The 20,475-nt window shown below is 43.7% G+C and overlaps 1 protein-coding gene across 6 annotated transcripts in view; it reads left to right on the top strand.

Annotated features, from left to right (window-relative positions):
• The window catches only part of LOC137218733 (ras-related protein Rab-3B), a 113,353-nt gene that overhangs the window by 33,236 nt on the left and 59,642 nt on the right, over positions 1 to 20,475 (top strand). For 3 of the 6 annotated variants that reach the window (XM_067726139.1, XM_067726141.1, XM_067726140.1), the window contains one exon: positions 18,296 to 18,523. In XM_067726139.1, coding sequence (XP_067582240.1) covers positions 18,296 to 18,523 — 228 coding nt within the window. Of the gene's footprint in view, positions 1 to 480; positions 6,063 to 9,719; positions 10,497 to 18,295; positions 18,524 to 20,475 lie in introns of those variants that run through there. The other 3 variants (XM_067726142.1, XM_067726143.1, XM_067726144.1) reach the window with 3 other exon arrangements.

Genomic DNA, 20,475 nt, shown 5'->3' with positions numbered 1-20,475 from the left:
CTGGACCGGGGCACGAACCTGTGTCCCCTGCATCGGCAGGCGTACTCTCAACCACTGCGCCACCAGGGAAACCCTCACAGGATATTTTTATTTGCTACTAGATGGAGTGTGAAACCAACACATGGAGGGAGGGAAATAATGAGAAAACTGCAGTGAAACACGTTTGGAGCCAGTGGATGAAGTCAACCTTGAATACCACTTTGTGGACTTCAAGATATATGACCTAATATTCCAACAATTTAAGTCAGCTGAAGCTTGGCTTCCCATTACTTGCCATGAAAAGCCATGAAAAACTTCATCTAAGGGCTTCCCTGGTGGCGCAGCGGTTGAGAGTCTGCCTGCCGATGCAGGGGACACGAGTTTGTGCCCCAGTCCGGGAAGATCCCACACGCTGCGGAGCGGCTGGGCCTATGAGCCATGGCCGCTGAGCCTGCGCATCCGGAGCCTCTGCTCCGCAACGGGAGAGGCCACAGCAGTGAGAGGCCCGCGTACCGCAAAAAAAAAAAAACCTTCATCTAATATCTTGGCTTCTCATTTATTTGGCCTCCTTCACATCAATGACCTCCACTCTATTGCAGCCACTGACTCGAATGGTCTCATTATCACTCAAAACTCTTCTACCTTTGAAGCCTTGAATCAGAAATTCCATTCTCTGAGCACAACCACCTATCTATCCTTTCAACCTAACTGATCAATATCTTCCATTACACTTTGACCTTATCCAGATCTTCTGATATAACTTCCTCAACTTTGCCCTGGTAAATAAATCTACAGACCTTCCCTGTATCTGTCTCATCTTCTCCTCCTATCCTTTTATTCCAGTGGAAGAGATGGTTTCTACTTATCAGAGGCTAATCCTTCCATTGAGCTCTGGAGTCAGCCCTTCCCTGTCCTCAGTTTTTTTTTTTTGCCATAAATGTTTCTCTCTTATATCATCAATCTCTCTATCTCTATTGGATTATTCCTATGCAAACTTAAACAAACACTTATTTCTCATCTAAAAACAAACCATCCGTGGACTTTATGTGTCTCTCCAGCCTGACCCACACTGTCAACCTTTCCTCACCTCATTTTCTCTTTGACATTCTACCTGTTACACTCCGGCTTTGGCCTTCACAACTCCACCTAAATGGTTCCTGTTAAGGTAATGGGAGGAGATATGGAATTTCGAAGTGAATGAGGAAAGTCTGGCTGACAAAATCATTTTTGAAAGTTCTCTTTCTAATTCAGATTTTTATGGATGATACAATTCCCCCATATATTTGATATCATGTGCCAATAAATATTGTGATATGCTGCTGGCCAAACTATCATATCTTTGTACATTGCTTTAGGACCCTAAAAGGACCACAACCACTGAAAAGAGGAACTGGATCCTTGTGAACTTTCTTCCAGTGTTCCTTATCAAATAGGTCAATAGCACCACCCTATTGTTTTACATGCCAGAAGCCTGAGACTCATCCTTGACATCTCCTTCTCTTTACTCCTTAATTGTCAATTACTGTTCATTCTCTGTCCTAAATATTTTTTTAAAAAATCCATTCACTCCTTGTTATGGGCTGAATCATGTCCTCCCCCAAATTAATATGTTGAAGTCCTAACCCTCAACCTCAAAATGTGACTGTATTTGGAGATAGGGCCTTTAGAGAGGTAATTAAGTTAAAATGAGGTCATATGGGTGGGCCCTAATCCAATATGACTGATATCCTCACAGGAAGAGATTAGGACACAGGCACACACACACAGGGAGGACCATGTGAAGACACAGGGAGAAGATGGTCCTCTATAAGCTAAGAAGAGAGGTCTTAAGAAATCAACCCTGGGACTTCCCTGTGGTCCAGTGGCTAAGACTCCACGCTCCCAGTGCAGGGGACCTGGATTTGATCCCTGGTCAGGGAACTAGATCCCACATGCCACAACTAAGAGTTCACATGCCGTAACTAAAGATCCAGCATGCCGCAACTAAGACCTGAAGCAGCCAAATAAATAAATAAATATTTTTTTAAAAAAAGAAGAAGAAAGAAAGAAATCAACCCTGATCTCAGAATTCTAGCTTCCAGAACTGTGAGAAAATAAATTTGTTGTTAAACCACCAAGTCTGTGGTACTGGATGATGGCAGCCCAAGCTGACTAATACACTCTTCTTCATCCACATCATCACCACCATCGTCTAAACCACCAGCATTTGTCACCTAGACTTTTAGTGTAAGATCCATCAGGGCAGGGCTTTTGTCTGTCTTGTTCACTGCTGTATCCTCAAAGCCTAGTATAGAATCTGGCACGTGGTAGGCATTCAATAAACATTAATGAGATGGCTAAATAAATGAATAGCTATTTAGCTGGTTTCCTTGCATCCATCCTTGCCCCTCTCTCCACATGTTCTCCACAGGGACTGCTCTCTTCAGAATAGAATTCTGGTTATATCATTTCCCTGCTTGAAACTCTTCACTGTCTCTCCTCCATTACTCCCAGGATAAAGTCCAAAATCAATAATACTGTTTAAGTGAGTGGTATAATTTGGCTCTCAAGTCTCTCTCCAGCTTCATTGCAAGTCATTCTCTCATTCTATCACATATTCCAGCCACATTTGTTTTCTTTCCATTTTTCAAGGTTCCTCATGGTCTTTACACATACTATTCCCTCTACTTGCAGTGTCCTTCCCCATATTTTTGCCTAACTCATTCTTCAGAAATCCCACCTAAATGTTGCTTTGTGAAATCTTCCCTGATCATGGAACCAAAACAGCTTTTTCTTTTATATCTCCCATTACTTTTCCTTCAAAACAATGATCACAATGGTAATTATTGATATGGTTAGTTGTGTAATGTCTGTCTTCCTTATCAGAGTGTAAGTTCTGTGAGAATGGGGACTGTATCTGTTTTGCGTGTTACTGTATTTCTAGTGCTCAGTACCTTCAGCCATGCCTGGTATACCATAAATGAATAATTGTGTTAAAGCATGGGCACTGTTAATTTCCTAGGGCTGAACATTTTATTTTAGCTATCATGTACCAACTGCAAGCCTAAGGTCCAGAAGTAGTACAAAGGAGGGAGTGATTAAATTCCCTCCAAGTAAGGATGAGATGGATACAAGGATGAGTAGGGAGGAGTCTTCTTGATAAAGGAGGGGTATTCAGGAAGGCACTCAATGTAGAAACAAAAGCCTATGCGAAATGCTGATGTATAAAGCAGTTTTTATACTGCAGACTTACAGTATAAGTTATTCTATATGGCCAGAGAAAAGGACCAAGGGGGTTGGTGGTGGGAGATAAATCTAGAGAGAAAAGAACCTAGTTGAATTTGTTAAGGAGGTTGTATTTTATTCTATCATGCAGTAAACATCACCAGCTTTTCCAGTTCTGTCCTTTGTTTAGGTCTGCTTTCTCTCTTACTATCCATGGATATTTGTAAAAGTCATTTAACCTAGCTGAGCTTCAGTCTCCTCTTGTTGAATGGTTGATGAGAGACATGAGATAGTGTATGGAAGGCACTTCAGAAGGTTTCTGGAATATGGTAAGTGCTTACCAAACGTCAATTCCCTTCCTTTCAGCCCCTATGTTCAAGCTGATGTCAGCACCATGACTGCTGGTCAGTCCAGCGAGATTGCAGTTCCCCTTTAGAGCACAAGGGGGAGTATGAGACTGAACCTTTGCAAAGGGTCACAGGGCATCTTAAGCAGCATCCCTCAGCAAGCCCTCTGAGAACGAGGAAACAGATGTTTTTCCAAAATTAGAGAGGCAACCTGACTTATTTTATAGAGTCTAAGCGAGTGCAACTGTTCGTAAGTTCCCTAGACATGTATCTGAAGGGAGAAATCATTGGCAATCATGATATACTTAGTTATGAGTTGTCAGATCCCTTAAAGTATCTGATGTTATTGAATTGAATATCCTATTTATCACCCCCTAATTTACATACATTATCACTTTTAATTGAACTCTCTTAAGGAGCCAATGAAATAATTCTCATCCCCATTTTACAGATGAGTAACCTGTGTGATCAAGAGAAATTCAATCACATAACTAGCAAATGGTGAAGGTTGGATTTGAACTTAGACCTCTCTGATTCCAAAGTTTATGTCCTTTTGATTATCCCACACTAGTTTACTTCAATTTCTTTTGAAGTCACTGCAGCAGCTTTCTCTCTGGTCTCCTTGTCCTCTGTATCTTGGAACCTCTGATCCATCTCCATTCTATAAGCTGAGTTCTTTCTAAAGCGTAAATTTGGCCATCTTCCCCCTGGAGAAAGCAGTGTAACAGCTCCACATTGCCCTGATCTTTGTGTCCATCATCCTTAGCATGGCTCCCCAGGCCCTGGCTGACCTCTGGCTCTCACTTACCCTCCCACCTCACTCATCACCTGTACTGTGCCCATCATGTCTGTGCTTCCAGAGACCTACAGTCCCTGATGTTCCCTGAAGCCTTCATATAATTTCATAACTTTTGGCCTTTGCTCATGCTGGTCCTTCTACCTGGGTTCCTTCTCTGTGAGTTTAACTCCTACTTATCCTCGAAGACTCAGCTTAAGTCTCAACTCTGCATCCCAGGACCTGCCTCCTAGCATGAGGCCTAACTCTGAGGCTCCTCCCCGTTGATGTGTCCCAAAGTGAGAAAACAGCCATGTCTTGCCAAATCCATTAATGTGGCTGATTTTAGTCTTGGCTTCCCCTACTTTCAGTAGCTGAGAAACCACGGGCTATTTATTTCTTCTTCACATCCAGGATGGTATGAATCAGTCCCCACTTCATATGTTTACTGTGAAAGTTAAATGAGACGGTGGATGTAAGATACATTTTGTGAATATTTGTATGCCTATTTATTCAGCAAATATCCCCTGACCCCTTCTAAGAATGATCCAGGAGGTCATGTTGGGTTGCAGTTTGGCCTATGCCTTTGTGAACGCAGAACAGTAGGTCTTACAGCCTGCTATCCTGCACCAGACCCTGAGCAACTTGTGTCAGGGACCATTTGTTATCCACTTGGGTGTACAGCAGGTGCTCAGGTGATATTTGTTGTGTGAGTGAGTGAGTGAATGAATGAATGAGTGAATGGTATTCAAGGTAGTGGGAGAAACTGAGGCAAATTCATGGAGATGTTACGAGCAGGTCACCCTCTGAGAACCAAAAGTAGTTTATGCTGTTCGGCCTTAGGGCAGGATGGGGGAGTGTCCAGTAATGAGGCTAGAGGGTAGTTGAGGCCAGACCACAAGAGGCCATATGTGCACATTAACAGATTTAACCTGGGTTAGGAAGAGTCTTCTGCTGCAGTATGGAGTGTGGATTACAGGGGAAGTTTGGAGGCTATCGTGGGGATAGGACAGTGAGAAAGCTGTGGCCGTGCAATGGAGAGCTCTCAGGAAGTATCACGGACAGGTTTGGTGAAGGATTGGTAGGGTGGGCGAAAGAGGGAGGGGTGGTGGGTGGGACCTGGGTTCTGAATATTCACATGTTGAATGCTTCGTGTGTGTGTGTGTGTGTGTGTGTGTGTGTGTGTGTGTTTGTGTGTGTGTGTGTGTCTCAGACTCCTCCCCTGCTGACAGCGGTATGCCCTGATGATGGGGCAGTGTCCTCAGCATGCATTTTCATTTATTTTACAAATTAAAAAACTGAGGCACAGAGAAGAAAGAAGGAATGATTAGTATATGAAGTGGTGTTTGAGATACTTATCATTTTTTCTCCTTATCCAGATCTGTTCCCATTCCTGTGGTAGATTGGTTAAAGGCCATTGATTCCTCCCTTCTCTATTCATACCCCTTTGTGATGCGACTTTGCTCTTCTTCTCACTCAGAGCTCTTTGAATCCGGGCTGGGCTTGTGACTCGATTTGGCCAATAGAATGCAGTATATGGAGTGCTATGCAGTTTCTGAGGCTAGGCCTCAAGAGATTGTATCTTCTGCCTTGGCTCTCTTGGAACACTGCCGCGAGACCACCATGTAAACTGCTCTGGCCTACCAGTGGATTAAAAGCCGCATGCAGAAGAACCATGGCACTTAGCCCTCAGCCAGTACTAAATGCCAGGCCTTGGAGTGACCTTCCAGTTGAATGCTGCTCACGAGTGATTCAAGGTAAAATCACCAGATGAATCCACTCAGCCAGCCACAGAATTGTGAGAAATAATAAATTATTGCTGTTTCAAGCCACTGAATTTTTGGGAGTGGTTGTTATGCAGCAATAGATAACTAAAACAACTTCTCTGCTTCCGTTACCAGTAAATGGCTTCACTGTCTACCTGGTTGTTTATGCCAATTCCCTTTCCCACACATCTCACATTTAATCTGCCACCAGGTCCTAAATACAAATCAAATCCCTGTACTTTCCACTTTCCCCACTGCTATGACATGATTTCCGGTCCTCTTCATCTCTCACCTGGATTTTAAAAGCAATTTCTGACTGTTCCCTATCTCCTTTCTCCCTGCTCCCTACTCATCGCATCCCATCTATCACACCCACCACAGTCAGAGCTATTCTTCTTATATGCATATGTAACCAGGTTACTCCATTGCTTCAAACCTTTTGCTTGCAAAGTAATTTCCCAAACCTCTAACATGATTTACAAGGCCTTAGGCCATCTAGTCTCTGCCTTTCTTCCCAGCCCTGTCTTCCACCACTCCTCCCATGAACCCTATGTTTCTAGAGCTGCTTTACATGTTCTGGTGACTTTCTGGCACCTGCTCCAGCTCCCCTGTTATATGAGGCAACCCACTGAAGGGGCGAGAGAAAAACGCTTGACCTGCCAACATATCTGCATTCCTAGGCTGGCCATGAGGGACGCACGCTGGCGTGTAGATCTGAACCTTGTAAAGATTTGAACATTCCAAGTGCAATCCACACTTAGGCTACTACCTTTTCTTTTCTTCTTTCTTTCTTTTTTTATATTGAAGTATAGTTGATTTACAACGAGGCTACTACCTTTTCTAAGTGACTGATTCTCATTCAATAAAAAGTATCACTTTTATATTTCATATAAAAACTAGGAGCTAGAGAAGGCTGATTGCTCTGGCAGCTAGAAAAGATTTAAGGTAATTTTGTTTGTAGGACTCTTAACCACAAATGGTGTTCACCAAGCAACCATGATTCTGGAGTCTAATAGAAAGAGCCCTGGACTTGGAGTCAGACAGACCTGGTATCTGGTTCTGCCATTTACCAGTTGTGCGACCTTGGAAAGTCACTTAAACTTCCTGACTTCTGTTTGCTCATTTATAAAAAGGGGATGGCAATCCATACCTTGTATGATTGTATTGAGGACTAAATGAGACAAAAGATATGAATGAGCCCAGTATATTTTAAGGTCTTAATGATTATAACTGTTAGCCAATCTGATTGAAGACAAAAGGTAGCGTTTTGTCTTTCTTCCTATTCTTACTTGGCATTTGGATCTGGAAGTGAAGACAGTCCAATATAGTATGATTAGTTTTGTACTCTCTCTGGTGGTCACCTGCTAGTCAATAGGGAGGCACAAATGACACAGCCCAAATGTCAGATATGGCCTCCCACCCCCTTTAAGATCTAAAAGCAGTGAGCTTGAACCTCGATTTTTACATTGATTTTTACATTTGATAACCCTTGTAAGTTGGAAGACCTCCTGGAGATTTCCACAAATTCCACGAGGGCTTGTGCTCTCTTCGTCTCTGCCTCTACTCTCCTTTTTCAACTCAGAAAAACAAAGCTCATTGCTCAATTTTCCCACTCACTCATCCTTACAACTCCTCTCTCAGAAAGCATTCCTGAGTGTAATGGCCTTTACTGAACTCTTGAGAGTCACAGAAATTGGTTACATTATATGTGCAACAAACAGCTTCTCCCATTTAATGCATTCCAGTGTTTAAACACCCTTTGTACACCTGCCATGGGAGGGTTTCTTCTGACCCTTTATCCATGTAGCACCTACCCTTACAATGATTTTCTTACTCATCTTTTTCCTTTCCTTCCCCCAGCTCTCTTTATGACCTCTCTCACCCATATTGCTAAGTGAATTCCAAATTCTTTTCCTTTTTTTGCACAGAGCAAGTTGATGTCTCCCTTCTTCTCTCACACTTACATATCCACACTCCTCAAGGTCCTAAGTAGGACAAAAGAACCTCTGAACATTAGGGTCTACCTTTCTTGGAAGGCAGTTGTGGTTAAGAAAATAGCATTTTTTTGTTCTGTTATAACCACAGTGTTTTCTATTTATTGAGGGCTTACTATGTGCCTGGCTTACTATGTGCCTGTCAGGTGCTTTCCAGTAGCTATCTCATTTTCTTATTTGATCTTCACAACATTATTGCTCTTTCTACACATGAGCATGAGGTGCATGTGTCAGAAAAATGGGGTGATTTACATAAGATCACACAGCAAGTAAGTGTGTAAAACGGATTGAAAACCATATCTGTCTGGCTCCAAGTCTGTGCTCTGTCCACTTTAATACATGGCCTTTCAGGGAAGAAGGAGAAAGTGATGTGAAGACCTGAGGCAATGTAAACACAATACCATCTGTTCTCATATTGTCTCTCAACTCTAAAAGGATGGTTTTATGTGTTATCTCGTTATTCTTGTGAAGAATGAATAATCATTATCATGACACCCATTTTGAAATGAGGAAACTAAGGCCTTATGGGAGAAAGGGAGTGAGGGAGCAGGCAGTGCAGGACATTTGATTTTAAGATCACAGAGGCACTAGTTCTGTGTGATTAAGAAGTTCAAGGTATGACCATGGGAGGTAATGTGAAGAGGAGACCAAGGACTGAGGGATCAGGAAACCACATGGCTACCGAAGGCACCAGGAGGATGGCAAGACAGGGCTAATGAGAATGACCATGAGCCAGGGGCTGAAATCTTCAATGCATAGGAGCACTTGGAGGTCAATCATGACCTTGATGAGGAAGGGTGGAAGGTGGTATGGCTGGAGACCAAAGGAGGAGGAATTTTTGTACAAGTGTGGAAGTGGCAATGCCGACCCCACCTCCTGGTCCTGTGGTGTATGGGGAGTGAGAAAGTGAGAAGCCTTCCTGCAGAGGGTTACAGGAGGAGTCCTGGAGGAGGGTCAAGCTTTAACAAAGGTAAAGAAGTAACCTGAGTACTCTCTGAAGAAGCAGAGGGTGTAGGAGAGTTTGTTGACAAAAGAACAGGATTCTAGAGGGCACAGTGGAAGGGCTGCCAGGATGAGGACAGTGGGGAGGTGAGTGAAAGGGAGTGGGTGGAGAAGCTCAGAACAGTTCAAGGATGAGTCTGAGGGAGAAGTCAGACAACGAGAGGGGCTGTCTACTGGGTGGTTCCTTGGGCCATAGAGACAAATTGTGTATCAGGTCATAATGGAATGTGGGAAATAATTGTTTTGGTATATGACTCAGGCCTCTAAGATTTTTAAAAATTGAATTATAGTTAATTTACAATGTTGTGTTAGTTTCAAGTGTACAGCAAAGTGATTCTGATATATATACATACATATATATATGTATATATATATATATATTCTTTTTCAAGACTTCTAAGATTTGAGAAGGGGGAAGAGTATGGGGAGGGATGATGATTCTAAACCAAAGCTGGCAGCTGGCTCCTGTGACCTCAGGAAGACTTGAAGTCCAGGTCCACGTGTGAGGGTGGGGTGCTAATCACCACTTAGACCTGCCTTCTCTGACAGAGTTGGGACTTCCTAATGACCAGGCAAGAACATTTTCTCACTCCAGGCTACTGTTGGTAATGGGGAGCCATTGAAAATGTTTTGTTTCTGTTTGTTTCTTCAGGGTTGATGGTAACATGGTGACATTTAGAACAATCACTCAGGCTGCCAACATAGAGGATGGATTGGAGAGTGGAGGCAGGGAGACCCATTAGGAGGCTGTTGCATTAGTTCAGGCAAGAAGTGATGAGGGCTGAACCAGGGCGAGAACAGTGGAGACGGAGAAGAGGGGAAGGGATAGGATATGTTACAGAGGCGTCATCACCAGGCTGATGGGATGTAGGGTGTGAAGGAGTGCATAGGGTAGAGAACAATGCCCAGGTTTCTGGCTTCGTTTCCACCTGTAGACAGCCGTCCAGATTCTGCCTCTCTACCCGGGCTTTTGTGAGGATGAAGCGGTATAACGACAGGGAAGTGCTTTAGAAATGGCCATGCTACAAACCCATCATCACCTACACTATCATAGAAGCTCTCTGATCACCCTAGTAAGTTCAGTGTATGGAAGGAGGCGTGAGAATTAAGATAAATCACGATAGTCACCCAGATATTGGGGAGCGCCGGGCCCCCAAGATACCTCGGATTTCCTACACCTGCCCAGAGCTGGGGGCCCGGCGAATAGGGACTCCGCCCCTGGGCGGGGCATGGGTGGGCCCTGGTCGCGGTGGTGGCCCAGCCCAGCTGCAGCCCGAGCCTCAGCCCGAAGTCGCTGCGGTGGGGACCAGACCCGCCCCGCACCGCCCTGCTCCGCGAACCCACTGCGCCTTTTGCCGCCCGCCGCCAGGTCCAGCGGTTCCGCGGCGCTGCCAGGGAGCGAGCCGCTCGTCCTCACCCGGAGTCCCAGGTAAGGGGCGCGGCCCGGCAGCCCGCCCGGGGAGGATCTGGGACCGATTCCCGGCGCAGGGCGCTGGGGACTGTGAGTGGGCGTTGAGAAGGAGCACAGGGCAGCGGAGGGAACACCAAGAAGGGGCCAGGCGAGGCCACTAAGGAGAGGCACCGCGGCAGTGAAGGGGCGCGTAGCCTGGGGAGGGGGCGCTGAGGAGCGTCTACCCGGGCTGTGAGGGCCGCAAGGAGGGCTCCAAAGGCAGGGGCAGAGGGATTGGGGGAACGAGAAAGAGGGCGCCGGGGCTCGGGAAAAGGATGAGCGGCAGCTGGAGCGCAGTGAGGGCTCGTTGAGGGGGAAACGGGCGGGGGGATGGGGGGAGAGGTAAGGAGGGAGCTGAGAGGGACAGTGCGGGAAGAGCGTACCAGTGAGCCGAGGGGCGGGGAAGGGGGTGCTGAAGCGAGAGGACTGAGAGGAACGAGGGAAGGGAGGCGTGGAAGTGAAGAGCTAAGGGGAGGGGACTGGCCGGCGGGGGTCGTTTCGAGCTGGAGAGGAGTGAGATGGTGAGGGGAAGGGGCGCTGGGCAGGAAGGAGGTGCTGGGCCGGGAGAAGGTAAAGTGAGTGTGGTGTGGTGCTGGAGGCCAGGTGGGTCTAGGCAAGGGGGTAACCTGAGTGCGGGAGAGTGATGGTGCTTGAAGGTGGGAAGCTTGGAAGAATGGGAAGGTGGGAGGCAAGGCTGGGTCTATCCAGGCTGCAGAGAAAGGGGCTGGGGAGCTGATGGAGGGAGAGAGCCCAGGCCTTGGATATGGGCTGTGGGCACCTGAGTTCTGGCTAGGGGTGGCGCATGGAGAGGCACTGGAATAGAGCAAGGGGTTGGCAGCCGGGAGTGGAGGAACTGTCGGGGAACTTGGAGAGTTTAGGCTGGTAGATGGGCTGGGTCATGGTGCGGAGGAAGCCAGGTGTGGGTTGTGGTGTGGGAGTGGGAAGATGATTGGGGCCCAGAGTGGAGTCCAAGGGCATCTATCTGGTAGCTGTGTCTTAGCTCCTCAGAAGGCTGAGGAGGGGGTGCAGGCACTGGACCCTGTTACACAGCTACCTGGGGTCAGAGACAAGAAGAGAATCGTTGACAGAGAAATTCATCCACAGGCTGACTCTGTTCTGGAGTCCAAGTGTGGGAAGAGATTTTAGGGAGGGAGGTGGCAGCTAATAGAGGTGTGGAGGGGAGTGGGAGAAGGACAGGGCCATCCATCCCAGCTTCTTGGAATCCAGATGGAAAAGGGTGGGGGATAGTAAAAGGAGTTGGATGTGTGTGTGTGTGTGTGTGTGTGAGTGTGTGTGTGTGTGTTTGCTCACCTGTTCTGAGCCTATAAAGGGAGGAAGACAATGGAAGTCCGTGAAAAGCCCTGTCTGTGGTACTGGGAAGCCTTGGTGCTGAGTTTGCCCTAGCAAAGACATTCTGCCAGAGGATGGTAGGTCAGGGAAGACTTCCTGGTCATGAAGGATTTAGCTAGCGGCAGAGGAAAGAATGTTCAGAGGAAACAGTATGGAAGCAGGCAAAAATATAAAATGATCTCCAGTCCAAGAAATAAATCTCCAGTTTCTTAAGGATTACAATATGAAGGGAGACACCAGCAACCTATAGAGGATGTTTAAGAAGGTTTCTCCTCTAAGCTGGAACCTCTGTGGTTTCTCTTCATCCCCCCAGAGTACAGCACAGGGCCTGGCACACAGTAGGTGCTCAATGAATGTTGATTGAATGACTAATTGAGCTGTGGCTGTGCTCCTGCCTCTCTCATGTACTGGTTTTAATTCTTCCAATAGTTTGCCCGGAAGTCACTTTATTAACTCATTTTATAGATAAGGAAACTGAGGCCCAGGGTGTGATCTGCCTAAGGTTACACAATTGCTTAGAGAGCCAGGGCTCAGCCCAGGTGTCTCTGACTTTGTCTTGTGCTCTTTCCTTCAAAAGAGAAGTTCATCCATTTACTTCTTCACTACATGTATTCAGTTGATCTCTTCTTGCTGGATTTTAAGGCTGTCTCCTCTTCCCTCCTCTTTTCTGCCTGAAGTCAGGTTCTTCCTTAGATGCTTATCAGACTCAAAGTGTTGTTTGTTTTTCACACCAACCCTTGGAGGAGCCATTTCCTTCTTTCCCCCAGCCTAGGACCAGATATGACTTCCCTGGGCCTTCATCTGTATTGCTTGTCAGAAGACAGTGAGCTACCCAGCTCTGTCATTTATGTGATTGTCAAAAAAGAGAGAGAAGATCTGATTGATGCTTATCTGACAAATGCAGTTCTGCAGACACCACCTGTGCCTTGACCTGTCTGCTCAGATCTGCCTCAGGCGGCAGCTGCCTGCTGGGGTGGTTTTTACTTCTCTTCCGAATGTCTGTGTAGCCCCTGCCCCGCTCTTGAGAAGATCCCCTTGGGGGCGTCCACATGAACCTGCCTTCCAACCGTACCTCTCAGCTCTCCCTGTTTTCATACCACCTTCTGGGAAAGCTATGCTGTGTGCACATAAACAAATGTTGACAGTACAGTATGGCAAGTGCTAGGAAAGAGATCTCAGGGTGCTGGGGATGCTTTTCTACTCACCCTAAAATTGTTGTAGTTTTTATTTTCCCTAATCCCAGTCCAATCTGGGGGTAATCAGATGACAGAAGTTCTAGTAATGATGCTCCAGCTGACTTGTATGACCTTTGACAAATCACTTCTCCTTGTGGAGCCTCAATTTTTTTTATTTGAAAATGAAGGGGAGTGGATCAGACCAGGAGCTGAAAGTATTTTTTACGCTTGCCTTGCACCTATGGCAGACATAGCTAATAAAGGCAGGCACTTTTCCAACTGGATTCTATGCAAGGCCAGGTGTAGTTTTCTCCACACAGTGTAGGTATGAAGCACCCTTATATACATTTTCTTTTTTTTTTAAATTAATTTATTTTTTATACAGCAGGTTCTTATCAGTTATGTATTTTATACATATTAGTGTATATATGTCAATCTCATCTCCCAATTCATCATACCACCACCACCCCCTCCGCTTTCCCCCCTTGGTGTCTATACATTTATTCTCTACATCTGTGTCTCTATTTCTGCCTTGCAAACCGGTTCATCTGTAACGTTCTTCTAGATTCCACATATATGCGTTAATATACGATATTTATTTTTCTCTTTCTGACTTACTTCACTCTGTTATGACCATCTCTAGGTCCATCCATGTCTCTACAAGTGACCCAATTTCTTTCCTTTTTATGGCTGAGTAATGTTCCATTGTATATATGTACCACATCTTCTTTATCCGTTTGTCTGTCGATGGGCATTTAGGTTGCTTCCATGACCTGGCTACTATAAATAGTGCTGCAGTGAACACTGGGGTGCATGTGTCTTTTTGAATTATGGTTTTCCCTGGGTATATGCCCAGTAGTAGGATTGCTGGGTCATATGGTAATTCTATTTTTAGTTTTTTAAGTAACCTCCATACTGTTCTCCATAGTGGCCGTATCAGTTTATATTCCCACCAACAGTGCAAGAGGGCTCCCTTTTCTTCACACCCTCTCCAGCATTTGTTGTTTGTAGATTTTCTGATGATGCCCATTCTAACTGGTGTGAGGTGATACCTCATTATACTTTTGATTTGCATTTCTCTAATAATTAGTGATGTTGAGCATCTTTTCATGTGCCTCTAGGCCATCTGTATGTCTTCTTTGGAGAAATGTCTATTTAGGTCTTCTGCCCATTTTTTGATTGGGTTGTTAGTTTTTTTTAAATATTGAACTACATGAGCTCTTTATATATTTTGGAGATTAATACTTTGTCCGATGATTCATTTGGAAATATTTTCTCCCATTCTGTGGGTTGTCTTTTTGTCTTGTTTATAGTTTCCTTTGCTGTGCAAAAGCTTTTAAGTTTCATTAGGTCCCTTTTGTTTATTTTTGTTTTTATTTCCATTACTCTAGGAGGTGGGTCAAAAAAGATCTTGCTGTGATTTATGTCAAAGAGTGTTCTTCCTCTGTTTTCCTCTAAGAGTTTTATAGTGTTTGGCCTTACATTTGGGTCTTTAATCCATTTTGAGTTTATTTTTATGTATGGTGTTAGGGAGTGTTCTAATTTCATTCTTTTACGTGGCTGTCCAGTTTTCCCAGTTTTTCCAGTTTCTTATTGAAGAAACTGTCTTTTCTCCATTGTATATCCTTGTCTCCTTTGTCATAGATTTGTTGACCATAATTGCGTGGGTTAACCTCTGGGCTTTCTATCCTGTTCCATTGATCTATATTTCTGTTTTTGTGCTAGTACCATATTGTCTTGATTATTGTAACTTTGTGGTATAGTCTGAAGTCAGGGAGTCTGATTCCTCCAGCTCTGTTTTTTTCCCTCAAGATTGCTTTTGCTACTCGGGGTCTTTTGTGTCTCCATACAAATAAGATTTTTTGTTCTACTTCTGTAAAAAATGCCATTGGTAATTTGATAGGGATTGCATTGAATCTGTAGATTGCTTTGGGTAGTACAGTCATTTTCACAATATTGATTCTTCCAATCCAAGAACATGGTATATCTCTCCATCTGTTTGTGTCATCTTTGATTTCTTTCATCAGTGTCTTATAGTTTTCTGAGTACAGGTCTTTTACCTCCTTAGGTAGGTTTATTCCTAGGTATTTTATTCTTTTTGTTACAATGGTGAGTGGGATTGTTTCCTTAATTTCTCTTTCTGATCTTTCATTGTTAGTGTATAGGAATGCAAGAGATTTCTGTGCATTAATTTTGTATTCTGCAACATTACCAAATTCATTGATTAGCTCTAGAAGTTTTCTGGTGACATCTTTAGGGTTATCTATGTATAGTATCATGTCATCTGCAAACAGTGACAGTTTTACTTCTTCTTTTCCTACATTTTCTTATTTAAAAATCACAGCAGCCTTCTGCAGTAGGTAATGTGATCATATCATAGATGAGGACACTGAAGCTCAGAGTTTAGGTGACTTGTCCAAGTTCATACATTGAGTTACTGGGAAAGCTGGGATCAGTAGCCAGGCTTTTTGTTATGATAAAGCTGCCACTCTAAAATCTCTTCTAATTCCAGTAATCTAAGAGTGCAAACAGCTGCATCAGAAAAATGAAAACCAATAATACAACATTTACATCAATAGTCTGACACATGGCAAATGTTCAATAAATGTTTACTGAAAGGAGTAACATGCCCAAGGATTTACTCTAGGTTCATTGTTGACAGGGTATAAGGATGGATAAAACTCAGCTGAATCCAGAAGGAGAGACAGACAGTTAATTGTAAAACAGGCTCAAATTATGGAGCCCAGATCAGGGAGAGGACACTTGAACAAGATTTGACTGCAGAAGTGAATTAAAAAGCCAGTGAATTAATATTTATTGAGTACCTCCCATAGATCAAGAAACCATGCCAGATTATTTACATATGATACCATAGCTATTGGTACCATAGCTCATTGAAGTAGGTGGCATTTTCTCTGTTGTAAGGTAAAATGCTGTGGCTTAGAGAGCTGATATTACTCACCCAAGAATTCAGCTGAAGAATAGAGCAGGAATTTTGACCTCTCCCATATTATGTCATGGTACTAGGTCTAGTCTCAGCTGTTAGTTGTGAGGCTTGGGTAAATCCTTATAATTTCTAGCCCTCAGTTCCCTTCTTGATCCAATGGGGATAGTAATCTTTGTCCTTCCAGTTTTATCTCCCAGGTCTATCTAGAGGATAAAATAAGATAAAGGAAATTGAGGTAAGGATAAAATCTGTGTTTTAGTAGAGTTATTCTTTGACCAGGGGTTCCATTTCTAGGAATCTCTCCTAAGGAAATAAATAGGAAAGAGAACAAATATGTAAAGAAATGGTCACTGCAACTTAATTTTTATAATTAAGAACAGAAAAATAAATATATGACTTTAAAGAATTGGTCATATGACACAACCATAGGATGGAGTAAAGTGTAGTCAATTGAAATCATATTTACGAAGAATTTTTAAAATCTCAGTATATGATATAATGTTAAATGAAAAGGAGCAGGATACAAAACTAATTATCTCAGCTATTAAAATATACATGGAAGATATAGACTAGAATGTATTGTATGTTATCATTTATATATATATATATTTATAAAGTATGAACAGACCTCTGTGCTTATATATGCAAAGAATATCTTTGAAAGATACATAAATCGTTAACATGTTTGCCTCTGGGGAGAGGAACTAGAGACTGGGCATCAGGGGTGGAAGCAAGACTTACTTTTCACTGTAAACCTTTAGGTTCCATATTACCTTCTTTTTATGCAAAAAGTTAAGAAAATAATGCAAATTGCAGATGGTGATAAAGTAATACTTGCAAATAGTAAAGTTTGTCTGAATTATTTTCAGTGTGTGTATTACCCTTTTTTTAAAATACTAATTACTGGTTTATTGTAAAATTGTAAAGGATACAACTCAGGAACAGCCAGATGGAAGAGATGCATAGGGCAGGGTAGGGGGAAAGGGTGTCTTGGAGCTTCCAGGGTCTCTCCTAGCACATCAACGTGATCACCAACCTGGAAGATCTCCACACCGCTTTGGTTAGGGTTTTTTACGAAGATTTCATTACTGTAGGCATGATTGATTAAGCCATTGGCCTTTAGTCATCAACTTAATCTCCAGCCCTTCTCCCCTCCCCAGAGGTTAGGGGGTGGTGCTGAAAGTTCCAACCCTCTAATCATGTGGTTGGTGCCTCTGGCAACCAGCCCCCACTCTGAGGCTGTCCTGGAGCCCCAGCCACCAGGCATCTCATCAGCGCACAACAAGACACTTCTCACTTGCATTTCCAGAGGTTGCAAAGCTTTCAGGAGCTCTACCTGGAACCAGGAACCCAGACCAAATACATGTCTTTTATTATATCACAATATCGCAGTGCTCAATAAATGGGAACTGTTATATGGTTATTGTCACCATCATATCTCTCATGGGAAATAATGAGTACTTGACAAATATTTGCTGGTAATATTAAGGCCTAGGTATACTACAATGTATTACCTTTTAAATTAAATAATAAGGTATAATTTCAAAATAGATGGCACTCTGGTGCGTGAAAAAGTAAAGGAGGAAATAAACTTCAAATGTTAACAGTGGCAGTTTCTGAGTGGATGCCGTGTCTGGTAATTTAAAATTTTCTGTTTTACATTCTTGTGTTTTTTTCTAACATTTTGTAATGGATATATACTTTCAAAGAAGAGATTTTCTTTTGTAAACAAACAAAGACGACTAGCAGCAGAGTGGAGGATGGTATGAGGTCGTTGTGATTGCTTCCCTTGTTTTGACTTGCTGTTTTGGCCTTTTTTTTTTTTCCCAAACTCAGCTTAGGAGATACCCCTACAGGAGCCTCTCCTTGCCCACCATGCCTCCAGGTTGGGTTAGATACTTCTCATGGGCTTCCTCAGCCAAGGCTTCCCTCTGTCTTATCACTTATCCACTGCTTTGTTACTCTGTGTTTATGAGTTTTTTACTCTAATCTGTGGTCACTCAGAGGTCAGACACCATGGCTGATTCATACTTGTATTCCTTGTGCCCAGCACAGGGCTTGACCCAGAACAATGTGTTCAGTAAATATTTGCTGAAGGAATAAATGGGAGGCGCTGGGCTCCACCCCAATCCTGAGACAACATTTGGGGCAGGTGCAGTGAGGGGGTGACTCTGCGTAGTGTGTATTTCCTCAGTGATGCTGGGGCGTGGAGTGAGTGTATGCAGGGCGGTGTGACCATTAAGAGTTAGGTGATCCAGGGTGACACTGGAGGTGTGTTCCTGAGTGACCACAGGTCTCTCCTGCAGATGGCTTCAGTGACTGATGGTAAAGCCGGAGTCAAAGATGCTTCTGACCAGAATTTTGACTACATGTTCAAACTGCTCATCATCGGCAACAGCAGTGTTGGCAAAACATCCTTCCTCTTCCGCTATGCTGACGACACCTTCACCCCAGCCTTCGTCAGCACCGTGGGTATTGACTTTAAGGTGAAGACAGTCTACTGCCACGAGAAGCGAGTGAAGCTGCAGATTTGGGTGAGTCCTGGGCATCTTGGGTAGAAGTGTCCCAAGAGCTGACTCGTTTGCTGGTACAAAGGCTGGGCGGTGAGGCCAGTTTAGAACTTCTGAGTTTTATGACATTAGGCACCAGTGCTATTGTGTATCTGGCCCCTGGCCTATCCCTTGTTGGTTTTATACAGTTTTGCTCTCCTCTGGGAACTCAGGTGTTTCTGCTGCTTAACTGTCCAAAAGGTTTTATCCTGGCTTATATGGATGAGTAACCAAGAATCTGGGCTTTGGAGTTATAGACCTGGATTCAGATTTCAGTTCTGCCAGTAACTAGTCATGGAACCTTGACTAAATTACTTAACCTCTCTGGGCCACACTTTCCTCTTTGGGGATTATAATAGCACCTATGTCATAGGGTTGCTGGGTGCTTAGCATAGTTCCCGGAACATAATAAGTGCACAATAAATGTTAGCTACTGTATCCATAATCTATCACTCTGTAATCACTTCAAACCTTGATGGCTTAAAACAACAATAATAATTCATTAACTCACAGTTGCTGTGGATCAAATATTTGGGAGTGGCTTGGTTTCTGGCTTGTGGTCTCTTATGAGGTTGCTGCCAGATGTTGGCTTAGGTTACAGTCATCTGAAGGCTTGAGTGGGCCTGGAGGATTAGCTTCCAAGGTGGCTTACTCACATGTCTGGCACTGGCTTTAGCAGGAGGCCTTCATTCCTTTCCACGTGGATCTTTCCACAGATCTGCTTCACTCCACAGAGTGTCTTCATGGCATCTCCTAGGGGGAGAGATCCAAGAAACCAAACAGGAAGTGGCAGTGTCTCTTATTAGAGTATTCTATTGGTCACTGATTCAATGTAGGAGGAACCTACACAAGGGTATGAATCCTGGGAGGTGGGGATCATTGGAGACTATCTTGGAAATTGGCCAACACAGCTACTATTATTGACATTTACCAGTGGTACTAATAAAATTTATATGTATTTGAGATGATATAGCAACACGTACATCATATATTTTTCTATACTTAATTAGCACTGGGATTAGAAATTTGTGATTTAAAGTATTCAAAATAGATTTATTATCAGTCCACTCAACATTAATACATTGTACATATATGTTATTAGTATAGTCTGTATACAGTACTTTTCTTTTCACAAATTATTTCCATGTGTTAATACTATCTCACAATCAACCCCATGGGACAGATATTCAGAGAGTAATTAATTTGCCTTAGGTTGACCGCACAGCTACAAAATGGGATTCCAACTCAAATCTTCTGATTCTAAAGTATGTGCTCTTTTCTCTACACTGTGCAATGAGGTCTTATAGAGCTCATATTTTCATTTGTGATCATGTTAAGTATTACTTTATAGAGAGATAAAAGTTCATTTTGTTTATTTAGTCTCTATTAAAAGCATTGAGGAATCAAACCATTAGAAATGCAAGAAGCTACGCATTCCATTTAGTTCATTGGTTCTAGAAGTGTGGTCTCCAGATCAGCAACGTCAGCATCACTGGGAATTTGTTAGAGATGCATAATCTCAGGTCTCTCCTCAGACCCAAAGAATCAGAAACTCTGGGGTACAGCCCAACAATCTGTGTTATAACAAGTCTTCCAGGTGTTTTTTTTTTTTTTTTTTTTTTGGGCAGTACGCGGGCCTCTCACTGTTGCGGCCTCTCCTGTTGCGGAGCACAGGCTCCGGATGCGCAGGCTCAGCGGCCATGGCTCATGGGACTAGCCTCTCCGTGGCATGTGGGATCTTCCCGGACCGGGGCACGAACCCGTGTCCCCTGCATCGGCAGGCGGACTCTCAACCACTGCGCCACCAGGGAAGCCCTTCCAGGTGGTTTTAAGGTTGGCTAAAATTAAAGAACCACTAATCTAGTTTAGCTACCTCATGGTGAGAATCAATAAGCATTTATCAAGTACCTGTTCTGTGCCCAGTCCTTCCATTTATG

The sequence above is a fragment of the Pseudorca crassidens genome, chromosome 2, assembly GCF_039906515.1.
Source record: "Pseudorca crassidens isolate mPseCra1 chromosome 2, mPseCra1.hap1, whole genome shotgun sequence".
NCBI lineage: Eukaryota > Metazoa > Chordata > Mammalia > Artiodactyla > Delphinidae > Pseudorca > Pseudorca crassidens.
The sequence above is the reverse complement of the archived record's forward strand: the minus strand, read 5'-3'. Positions and strand labels throughout refer to the sequence as shown.